This window comes from Montipora foliosa, chromosome 2 (genome assembly GCF_036669935.1).
Source record: "Montipora foliosa isolate CH-2021 chromosome 2, ASM3666993v2, whole genome shotgun sequence".
NCBI lineage: Eukaryota > Metazoa > Cnidaria > Anthozoa > Scleractinia > Acroporidae > Montipora > Montipora foliosa.
This window is the reverse complement of record NC_090870.1, coordinates 5,785,419-5,797,873: the sequence shown is the minus strand read 5'-3', so window position 1 is coordinate 5,797,873 and position 12,455 is coordinate 5,785,419. Positions and strand designations below refer to the sequence as shown.

The window sequence follows — 12,455 nt, the reverse complement described above, 5'->3', positions numbered from 1 at the left end:
CTGCCAGTTTTCCGTGTCGTAGAGAACTCAAATGGTCTTAAATCATTCCTCGATACCTTTCAGGAAAAAACGGGGTAAACGTAATTGTTAGGCTGACAATCCTGAGGATGCGAGAGAGCGTGACGTCACGTTATTTTGAGACAGTTGTAACGGCCGCGTCAACTGATCGAGGAAAATGTTCCATAAAGACTTCAAATCAGTCGCGACGTTTCTTTTTCTGCGTTGTCCTGAGTGACTTGATGGGGTTTTGGGACGCTTTGATTTTCACTTCAGATCCAACGTGTCATCACATACAACATAAATAGACAAGGCCTGCAGCTCCCAAGACCACTCGTGCCAAAAATCACAGCATTTACACGGCTCTGCAAACTCAAAATCCTGCTAGATTTTCAAGCTTCGCTCAGGTCTTTGCCATCCGGAGAGATCGATCATTGGAATTTGATCAAAATCAGTTAACCAATCAAAAAGCTCAGATTGATAATTTTGTCTCTCTTGGGGGAAATTTGAACTTTTTGATTGGTTCATATGGCAATAGCAAAAACCTGAGCGAAGCTGGAAAATCGAGCAGAATTTTGAGGTTGCAGATAATTTTGCTAGTAAAATTATCGACTTTTTACGTGCCCATGAGCGACTTTTGTAAGTGGGAGAAATTCGGCTAAATTCTGGACGCACTCGGCCGTGAGCGGTCTTGGAAGCTGCATGCCTTGTCTGTTTATAATATACCGTATGTAACGACGCGTCGTATCTGTAGTGGAAATCGAAGCGTCCCAAAAACCCATCAAATCAGTCAGGACAGCGCAGAAAATAGTGGGTACAACAATTAAAGCAAGCTGACACACGCTAACACCAGCCCGGTGTGGCCATCACGTGACGCATACGCACAACCATTTCACCCGGTCAATCGGGCCTCATCAATCAGCATGGCGTAGCTACTATACCAGGCGGGTGTTTTTAGCACCTCTTTTAGTGGCAGTTACACAGAAAAGGCCTAAACAGCTGTCCATGGCTGCTAATTGACAGGGTGAAATGGTTGTGCGCATGCGTGATGTGTTGGACATGCCGGGCTGGTGTTTGCGTGTGTCACCTTGCTTTTATTGTTGTTTTATTGGAACATTTCCTCGATCAGTTGAATCGGCCGTTACAACTGTCTCAAAATATGACGTGACGTCACACGCTGTCGCATCCCTTGGGTTGTCATCCTGTGGTTAAAGCAAAGATGTCTGACGGTTAAATTTGACCGAAAGTACCCCCGCCACACTGATCTCTGGAGAGAAGGATTTTCTGATGTTTATCGATCTCAGAGACATGTATCACAAGGTGAAGCAAAGGTTCTGGTGATTTAAAATAAACTGGTAGCTTTAAATGGTAGCCTCAAAATAACCCTTCCAATTAAAGGTAATTATAACCATGCTTGGTTTGCGTTGCCAGCTTGCAGCTGTTGTTTACAATACAATCGCGTAGGTTTTTTGTCAACGATTTGCTTGATCTTGACTGAAGTTATTTGCAAACTGTAGAAAGCTTTGCTAGCAACCTGGGAATTCAAGGTATTTGAAGCAATTTACTCTAAAGAAAAAATATCGTGTTCATGCATGAACATGGCTTCAGCGTCTTGATCTGTGTTCCGATTTCTCGCAACATTACATGTTTTTGCTAATCTATCTCAGTCTTAAAATTCCTGTTTTGTGATACTGGTTTTCTCACTTTCTTTCATTAGTGCAGATATCAAAATTAATGCCAAGAATCTTCCAAGGCCCTTGCAATCACACATTGCACGTCTTAAAACGACCGTAATTACTTCCTTGAGTTTACGATTACAAAATAACCACATGTTATTATTATCTGTAACCGCATTCTCGTACTAGAAATGCTATAGTTTTGTACATGGTGTACACAAATCAGCTCTCCATGCTAACACAAAAACTCTCTATAATGCCTCGTGTCGAGGAAAAAACACCGCTGTAAGCTTCGAACACGTGTCTCGTGGAGCGTTAACCACATGTAGAACTGAATCACAGAGGTAATAATCGAACCAATTAGGGAGTTGGCGCGACTGAAACACCTAGTAATTTGAAAGGTCTTCTGGGTTTTTAATTTGGCCTCCGAAAAATATGCTTCAGACATGAAATGACTCAGTGCTCTTGAAAAGCAGCAAGGATCTACCCTTCTTGCAATGATTGGCACATCCGCAAGAAATGGCTTTGACAAAGTAACTCTTTTCTAAGAAAGTAAATATATATATAGATATGCATACCGTGAGAAAATCTTTCAAAGACCCCTGACTGTTTAAATATGAAGTCATGAGAATCTACATAAGAAACGTTGTTTTTAGCAATTAAGGATTATTTTGCTTTTGTTCAGTACTCTTCCTCTTTATCGATAGTCTGTATAAATTAGATAAGACGACAAAGAGAGAACCCAGTTATATTGGAACACGCCTTTTTTAAACTTTGGGGCTTTTCGTAAAGACTAAAAGCCAGCGATTTTTCTATTACACACGAAAAAACGATTCCCTTCCTAGGATATCTTCACTGTAGTTGAATGATATTCTCTTTCCGAAGAGTGTCATCGGAGGATGGCGTTTCAAAGTTTTGAAATAAATATTTATACTATACAGTACCGAGGAAAACATAAACACGGCCATTAGAAAACGCGGCTGATTGTGGAGTTCATGGCAAATGACAAATGTTACAAACGAGATTTTTATCAAGCAGTTGTGGCCCCAAATGGCAACAGACAGTGAACTAAAGGTGCATGCTGAAGTTTAAAATAGGTAGAAATTATAGTGGATTGATGAAAAAATGAAATAGCAAGGAGGATTTTAGCTACTGAAATATCGATAAAAACTTTCAAACAGACTCGCCAAATATACTAAATGGTGAAAACATTCTCCATTTCCGTCCATTGATTTCTTTCTTTCTATGCTATCACAATATGTGATGGAAAGAGCTGTTAATTGAAATATTGAAATCACTTTGATAAGAACTTTGAAACATTATTATCGCGTTAAAAAAGCTGTTGAAAGATGGGGAGTGTTGAGATTACAACAAACGAAAGATGTCTTAAAGGATACTATTAAGTTTTCCAAATGGTCTGGATAGCACAAGTTTTACTAATATTTTTAAAAATACAACCACACTTTTGAGTTTAAGGAACATGCTTTGATGTTTCGATGTTTGAAACATCGAAACATGTTCCTTAAAACTCTCAAAAGTGTGGTTGTATTTTTAAAAATAATACTATTAAGTAAATTTAACTCACTGATTTTTATCTTTGCCCTAACTCTTTTTCATTCTCCATCATTTTAGGGTTGATTTTACAAAATGCCTTCCGTTCCATTCAAAATCTTGCTAACTTCAAAAAATGTTAACAAGCCTTTAGATAGTTCAAAAAAAGCGTGCATGGCAAAGTGAAATCTCAATTTTAATAGTATCAAAAAACTGGCAAGATTTCCGGCTAGATAAGCTGTCTAATTAAAATTCTTGAGGCATCCCATTATTTAGCTTATCTCTCCCATTTTGCCACGAGCCTTCTAAGTCGAGTTCAATTCGATATGTGAGGCCTCGTTAACATCTTGCTTGATGATAAAAAGTTACGTTGGGTTCTCTAAGTCATCAAAACTAGGAGGAGCTTCTTAAGATTAGAAATTTGTTCTCAACTGAATCCGAGCTTGGTCTTATTGCCAAAGCCCGGCAAAAATTCTCATTGCATGTTGGTTTTTGTACCAAGAGACATAAACAACAGCCGGGCTATTCATATACTCTGCGTTTCGGAGGTTGCGAAACTAGCCAATTGAACTCACAGATGTTGGACTTCTTCTAATTAAATTTGCCTTCCGGCGAATTGAATGAGTATGAACCCTGAATACCAATCAATTCGCTCGGACACGCAAAGGCTATGCTGTACTATCACGTAAACAAAATTAGAAAAGTGCAATTTCAAAATTGATTGCCAAAAGTTCGAGTTTTCTTTTTTTCAGCTCTTTAATTTATGATAGCACACGAAAGAGTCTGACCAAGAAGTCGCAAAACTAGTAAAAGTCTTTTCCAAGATGTGAGCCGCTCTGAGGAAACCAATCAGTTAAGTGACGGTCAAGCGAACTTGACATCTGAATCCATCAGTAATCTGATAATTCTTTTAAAATTACTTCTTTGTTGGAAACAAATTCCAAATCACATTGCAGTCTGCCCACAAAGTTGGCTTTTTTTTTTTTCAAAAAGTAAATGTATCTCTGAAACTCTTTTTGTCGCATTTATATATGACCTTTCTATAGTTTTCAAACACTTTAAAAGTAGTTGTTTTTCATCGACCAACTTTCAAAGGAAAACGTGGGACGTTATCGCATTATCGAAATGTCCATTGTAGGCCATTTGAGGTGAAAATTTTCACCGAGTCATGGTGGTGTTTATAAATATACAGATGATAATATCATTGGTTGAGTGAACTCATTTGACTGACTGAGACCGACAGTTTCATATTACAGCGACTGTCTCTCGCTTTCCCTTGGTTGGTAAAATTCTATTTTTCTTTAATTTGCCAGTGTACAAATCACATGGTAAAGTTGAGACGTCAGTAAAAAGATATTCTTAACTAAGTCTTTCAACTTTTACTCGCTTAAACCCCTGGGGCAGACGTTATTTACGTCCGCATTGTTCCATTGACATGTCCTGCTACCATTGAATAGGTGCTTCGCTAATTGCCAATTCACTTCGTCTACGTCATGTTCAATTATCCACTTTGTTTGTAAGTCCATGCAATATAAGCCATTAATACGACGAAATAATTGCCTTAGTTGTAATTTCTTTGTATACATATTCGCTTAAAATGCAATTTACGGTGGATAATTACGTTTCGTCAGCACAAAATATGAATTCAAAATGATAGCAGAAATGACGCGGAAAAAAAAACGTTCGTTGATTACTTTTGACAACACAGTTTGTTTCAATGTCTGTTGCGTAACACTAGGTTCAAAAGACATTTGTCGACTTTCAATACATAAATATTAATTTTAATAACTTAGCAAATTCACAAGGCCTTTCGAAATTTAATTATCTCGCTATAGAAATTTCACAACAGAAGCTCAAAGTCTCTTGCCTTTACATTGAGCGCGGACTGAACTAGTAGCCACTTTCGTTTGTATTATGCGCTCGAAGGCCGTAATATCAATGATTTTTTCATGGTAATTTCACTTTCAAGAAATATTCCGTTTATCGACTCCTCCGTCAATGACACACTTGGCAAGGTTGACACGTACTCTTATCACTTGAATTCATGTAATTTTTTTCACGATTACATCTTATTCACTTGGTAATTTCCCCAATTTATATATCACACTGCAGGACTTTGCATTAGCATTAATCGTAAATTAAAATTTATTTCACTAGATTTGACATAAGGGTTTTTTCTTCAAAGTGCAGTACAGTTACTTCGAATTCCCTTATTCTTCATGAGTGACTTGTGTTGATTTTACTGTACAGTGTTCTTTAGAAAATATCTTTAAAGGGAAAAATGTTACTCGACTAGGTTATTTTTATCAATATAATTGATGAAACAAAGGGTCCCGACTGTATCACCACTGAAGCGGCCGCAAACTAACTTAAAATATTGTTGCATTCTGGAAATAGAGATTTGGGCGCCACGCAACGATTCTTTGACGGCGCCGAGGAACAAAAAATTGTTTCTTTTGCAATAAATAGTGTCTCCTTTAATTTGAAAAAAGATGTTGAAGTAATCCCTTTGAAGGTTAATATTGGACCAAAAATCACAGTTGATTCAAGAAAATCAACATGCTAAGCTCACTTCTAACGCATCAAAGATAATTGCTCCATATTTCTCTGAACCCACTGTTCCGCCCATATACTATACGATGACTAATAAAAGTTCCAGGTGATAGCGGTAAGATTATCTGAGCACTACTAGCATTGGCTTGCCAAGCTTTTAAACTTTGTTTTACCAGTTAAAAGACCAAAGCCAAGATGAATAATTAAAGAAAATTAAAAGACTCACTTGAACTCTCGCTTCGCTAAGATCCAGTCTTAAAGCCAGTTCCTCCCGAGTGAAGACGTCTGGATATTGTGTCTTCTCAAAAGTTTGCTCCAACTGATGCAGTTGGTACGTCGTGAAGGTGGTTCGACTACGTCGCATTTTTCTTGGTTTGCCATCATTTTCATCAATGCTGTCACCGTCCTTGCTTCCTCTCTCGTCTCCCACACTTAATTCGTCTAGGAAATGATAAAATTTCATGGTTAAGGGAGCGATCGACTAGCCACGACTCTGCGCGGCATTTGTTACTTCGGGCTTGTGGCCACGTTCGCTTGCCGTGAAAAATAAGGCAAGAATTACCCTTTAGACGAATACCCTTCAGGCCGACATCATGAATCGAAAGAAGCTAGCGTACGAAAATGATAACCTCCCGGTTTGAAAGCGAAGCAATGATTTCTTCTCTTTGTTTCTAAGTCAAAACTGAAATGTCCAAATTAAAGTTAAACACGAAATTAGCACACGATCTCGAACCCTTCGCTATGTTTGTAGAGCGTTCGAGAGAACTATGGATTTGAAATTCCTTGAGTAAACTGTGCTGAGTGTTTATAATTAATAAGATTGTACTATCAACTTGAAAATGAAGGCGTTGATGTCCATTTATTTAATTACCATACCTTCGTTGTCACTGAGATTTCTTGAGAAATCGTCCTCATCTTCAACGGATCGCTCTTGCTTGGGTTTTCGATCGTGATTTCCAAGGATCATGTCGATCGTGTACCCTTTACTCGATGCTTGAATCAACGCGGACTCTATCGAATGGTCTGCTCCAAGTCTGTCGCCTTTTTCCTTTTTCTCAGGCAGTGTCATCTTTGAACGTGATTTAAATGCCATCACCAAGCAAATTCTATCTTCTTTCTTCCTTTCTTTCGTGATCTGAAACACCAACAGTAACTGTTTGTCCTCCCGAGGAGTTGCTTCGCCTTTAGCAATTTTTTATTTGAAAAGAAAATTTAGATTAATGCAGATTTTATATTTGCCCCTAATCTTCGTCCTTTTGTTACTTAATCAAAATGACCGACTGTCGTAGTTTTAATCAATGTTTATTTGTTCAAACAAAGGCCTCAAAATAAATAGGCTATTCCTCTCGACCAATCAGGTGATCGCTTTATGATTAAGGCGATATTAACAATATAATAGTCAAGTTTGTTTGTTCCTTTTCGCCCCTATGGTCCTCTCTTAACACCATTCCACCCAGGAAGTTGATAAAATGTATTTGTGTCATCGCCTTGTTGTCTTAATTCGCCTTATTACATGTTAATAGGCCGTGAGTGGTGAAGGAAAATTGACGCCATAATGTCGAAGACGCGCATCTTCGGAATTTTGATGCCGGGATGGTTTTTTCGGATATGCAAACGTTTGAAGACGTAAAAACGATCGTTTTTGAGAGCTGATTAGTGATTAAAAGACTCCGCAATACAATTAACGCTCAATAAAGACTATTTAAATGTCTCCATGGATATTTTAACACCTCCCTTGTTGTTTAACTTAAGCATTTGGTTGAATAAATTAATTAAATTTCGGTCGAATAATATATGTATTGATATGGTGAAAGTCTGGTGGTAGAAATGGGTTTTGTCTATAGTTAACGACTGGGATTACTTCAAACAACGGCTATACGTGAAGATGCAAGCTTCTCACAGCAAGAAGTCATCAGAACGAAAAATCACGAACAATGAAGCTTCGTACATTATACCAACTAATTGTTTATCATACTTTTAATTTCAAACTGGGTGGACACAAAAGGGTCATTCTTTCCAGGATTGGACGATTTCAAAGCTCCTCTCTGCTTTTTGTCTTAGGAGGTGTGCTAAAGCACTAATATATTCGTAACTTTCTAATTAAAGAACAATCTGTTATGTTCAACGAACAATTGCTTTGCAAATTAAATGAATACGCATAAAAAGGTTCATGGGAATATTTCAAAGATAACTAATTAATTATAGCCTAGGGCACACTGGTTGTTTATCTGTGTCGAAAGCAGTGAACATTTTCGCACAGCACAGTTTGGTTAATGGCCTGTTTGACAACTATTAAAAACTCGGCTTCACTGATTCACGTCATAATCGGTACTTTGAGCTCGTACGCAACTTGACCAAGTATGTTCCTCATTTGTCTTCCGACAGAAACGGAGGCTCCAACCACTTGGCTGAGGGAAAATACAAGAGGCTCTTTATGCGGTCATCTTTCTAGAAACTGTTTATTGTACCTTTTCAACGCTTTCTTACTCTTGAAAAGAAGAATATTGCACCGCTACTTAATGCGGATTACAACGGTTGAACTATGCCGCAAGCAAACTTGAGGCATTGTTAAAACGAACAAAAGAGGCCATCCGGAATGGCGCCTAAATTGCAGCAAACTTGTGAAGCTCTTTCCGCGAAGGTCACGCGCTTCCTGATGTTGAAGGCATCACAAATTGAAGAGAAAAGGAATCAGTAATTTTTGCTTCCCTAAATTAAAACCCTGCTCACGTAATTAAGTTTAAACATCTATTTCGCCTCACCTTAAGTCTTGAAGCTCTTGCAAATGGCAGAAGCGTGTCGCAAATAACAACATAACTTAATGTGGCACTTGATGTTTGGCCTTGTATTCTTGGTACAGAATAACTAAGTGGTCAAAGAGAGGTAAATAATGGAGAAAGACAAACGCCAGTATCAAAAGCGTTTAATATATGGATGCCTTTAATAACTTGCACTACAATATTGCATTCTGAACAGAAAAGGTTATCGTTGGGTGTAGAAAGAATTTTGCCGCACGAAAATGACCTAGTAAAGTTACTGACTCACTGAAACTAATTGGGCAAGAATGCAATTATTTAAAGTTCTTTGAGGCTGTAAGAATCACAGGTATTTCGAGAACAGGAGAGTGTTTTCTCGTAACAAAAAAAAACGAATGGATAGGAAAAATTCTGGTAGAGTTTTTTACAAAAAGGATACAAAGACAAAAGAAACAACACCAAAGAATTGGGTGTTAGGAAAACAAAACAATTTGCAGAAAAGAATGTGCGCTAAACAACTGAAGGCTCGTTTTATTTTTTGTTTTGTCACGAGTTGAGCAAGCGGAATTAGAAACCAATGTACGTCCAAGTCAAAAAAAAGGTTGTCCCTGTTTGTGTTTCGACAAAATTGTAATAGAACAAGCTTTCCTTCCTCTTGTGCAAAATCCAGTATCATGCAGTTAAAACAAGAAAAGAAAAAGAGATCTACACGATGTTTAAACCAATTTTTCCATCTGACAAAGGCAAAACGTTGCCTCGATGATTTTCCAAATAGCTATTCTACAACCGCGCTGTGCCATTGCTTAAAACCATTTATACTTCGAGAAAATTCCATGTACTCATCTTAAACACCCTTTGAACGAAATTGCTGTATTCGTTTTTGGTTAAATAATGTTGAGACGTTTTGCTCTCGACTTTCGTGTAACTGATCTTTCAAACACAATATCAGAGCGACAAATAGTCCTGATGCATGTAAACCAAGATAGGTGTATTGTAAGCTGTGACCAAGGGTTAGCAGATACAGTATTTTTAATATCAAGTTTGTCGCAATGAATTGTTCGTTCCCGTATACTGGGTGTGGCTATGAGTCCCGTGAATGCAAACACCAATCGATACTCGAGTTCCCTGCCCAGCCATTACACCATGGCGTCCAGTCTTTCTTCTCAGGAAATGTATAACGCCATGTTGTAAAACAACTTTTTCTGTTTTAAAATGGGCGCTAGCATATAAGGTATGAAGCAGTATAGGAACTTTGGACAGCACGCGAAAAGCTATCTTCCCGATTACGCCTTCAGAAATTCGTGTGCATGCTTCTCTCTTGGCTCCAAAACCTTCCGTGTCCGGCTATAAATAATTCGCATAAATCTATTTTTGTTTCTCTTTTTTCTCTTTTTTTCGTCTTGTTTGACGTGCCTAAAACGAGTCCTTGAAGGTCCTCTAATAGAAGTGGCGATTCAAAATATGATTAGTGCCAAACCCACTCAGGTGCTGATGATTCAAAATTTTCATCTCCTTCCGTTGGCCGTATTTCAGTAAAGATTCCAAGTACCTGCACCATTCACTAAAGACTCAGCTAATGTTTTCGCTGACTATGAAAAGCTCAGGTAGTATCCGCCCATATAGTACTAAATAACGCAAGTGCATGACAGACGACTCCTGACGTCTTGCGTTTCCGTGTATACGCAACTAAGTTCTATAGTAGAATACACTCAACAGTTAAAAATTGAGCGTGAATAGAAGCAGCTTCAGCTATTAAGCTCCATTGAACTTTACCTTTTCTTTCAAAATTGTACTCACTATAACGAAAACCAAACGGAATTCGATGGTATTCGTATTGGCCGAGGCCCAGGACAGACATGAAGTTCCTTCAAAAAACAATTTAATAATTTTCTATATAAGTAGACAATGCAAAGCCAAAATGTTGCCGGTGTTGAAAAGGAAGAAGAGTGATACTATTTACGAAGACAAGAGTGCAATATTAATACTATCCCTTTTTAAAACAAGGAAACTGACATTATTTTCCAATTATATGAGTTTGTCATGGGTGTTGTTGGGTCTGTGAGGAAGAAGGCATAAGCCATGAGAACCTTTGCAAGCGAAACAAACAAGCTGGAGAAGTAGCCCATCGAAGTCGCGATCGAAGGCAACCCGAAAGTTGTTTTTTCGATAGCTTCTACCAATATTACGGCAAGGAGTGACAGCTACACCGATCCGGTTGCATGCACAACTTGCCCGTGCAAAATATCACTACACGCAGTAAGAAACGAAATGCATGCAACTGAACCTTCAACTACAAGTCATTTACGAAAGATTTAAACAGAAAAAGAACAGGTTTTGAGGCAGTACGTCGCATTTTCCCAACTTGAGCGAAAATAAAAGTAGAGAGTCTAGCTACAGTTCTGCAATTGACCGGCTATTCGGGACGACAGTGCATTAACTGTAAGCCGGTTCCTGGACTAAATAGAACGATATTCTTAGGGGTTTTTTAAATGCAAAAGTACCATGCTTATTGTTTCATTACGAGGTATCACGCAAGCGTTTATGAAAAAGAAATTTGCTTACTTCTAGCTTTGCCTGTCTTCGCGTCTTTAACGATACGGCGAGTGGTTGAACAGGGCAACCTAGAGGATTCCGAATTGAGGGTATTTTTGAGACGATTTTCCGCAAGTATATATAGCCACAAGTTTTGACACTTTGTACTGACGTCATACGTGCTTTTTTTTCTGCATTGCCGTCAGCATGTGAGATTGACGAAAACAGTTTTAATAGAAAAAAGAAGGAGAAAGTATCGGACCATGTCACACCGCATTCCATGTATGTTAGTCGATGTTTTCTTTTTTCGGTTTTATTACACCTCATTTCAAATATCCAATAATACTTATGCTCCAGCGTTTACTTTTTCCAGTTTATGATAATAAAACACCCGTTTTCCTAGTTGTAAATTCCTGTAGTCCTTATGAAATGGCTTATATAACCACTGCAGAGAAGTGTCTACAATATTCTTTGGTTATTTGGTTTTCAAAACTATCATAATAAATTAATTTTATTTTTCTATGCTCTAAGAAAGGCAAAACTGAAATAAGCAAAAAGTGACCGGAACTAACTTTTCTTTCGATTTCTTTGAATATGGGGTTTAACAAGTTTCACAAAAGAAATCATTTAGGTTCGATAAATCATGTTTTGCAACATTATTCCGTGGCACATTTATTACAAGCATATCATTGAATTTCAACTTTATAGATTTGCCACCAAATCGTGTGTGTACAAAGCAATAATTATTGTTAAATTAAACAAAAAATAGGAAATCAAGCCAAATTGAATCGTAATATTTCATGGTCCAATCGCGCTGGAGTCTTGAGTGCTTATTTGAAGAAACTTATGTTGCCCTAATTGCCTTAGAGCCCACTCATCTATGTAGCTGAGGAATTTTGTCAATTCGAAAAATGCACGACTTTTCAAGACTCGGCAAAGAAAACTATTACCTACATTTCTTGTCCTTTAATTTTGGAAATGGATAATAAAGGCACAGGAACTGGCATGATATTGCCACTTGTTTTGTAGATTGTGATGATATTCGATTCTTTTTTTGTTGATGCTTTTCGATATAGTTTCCCAAAGTTTTAAAGACAAAAGGCACAGGCATTTTTCTCAAAATTATTTTCTATTATTTTTCCCTGACCTTTTTGGTGTTTGTTATTGTCTAAACGTACGACATTGATTCTAAAGGATTTTTTTCATATTTAAATAGTACTGCTTCGAAAGAATGAAAAACGATCTCCGACTTCAGTAAACAATGGTGTCTCTCCTTGATCAGGAACTATGAACCCTGTTGTTAATTTAAAGAGTTAATTACCTTCCAGTGATCTTTATCTATGCGTAATTTCCCTAACGCGGTTAACGCTTCCATGGTGCGGTTTTAGCC

General features: G+C 37.8%; 1 protein-coding gene across 3 annotated transcripts in view; it reads right to left on the bottom strand.

Annotated features, from left to right (window-relative positions):
* The window catches only part of LOC137992210 (retina and anterior neural fold homeobox protein 2-like), a 14,601-nt gene extending 2,146 nt beyond the window's left edge, over positions 1-12,455 (bottom strand). Inside the window, exons 1-3 of one of the 3 annotated variants that reach the window (XM_068837398.1) lie at positions 12,387-12,455; positions 6,654-6,912; positions 6,004-6,218 (exon numbers count right to left, since the gene is read on the bottom strand). In XM_068837398.1, coding sequence (XP_068693499.1) covers positions 6,004-6,218; positions 6,654-6,912; positions 12,387-12,440 — 528 coding nt within the window. In that variant the 5' untranslated portion in view covers positions 12,441-12,455. Of the gene's footprint in view, positions 1-6,003; positions 6,219-6,653; positions 6,913-8,539; positions 8,632-11,095; positions 11,160-12,386 lie in introns of those variants that run through there. The other 2 variants (XM_068837399.1, XM_068837400.1) reach the window with 2 other exon arrangements.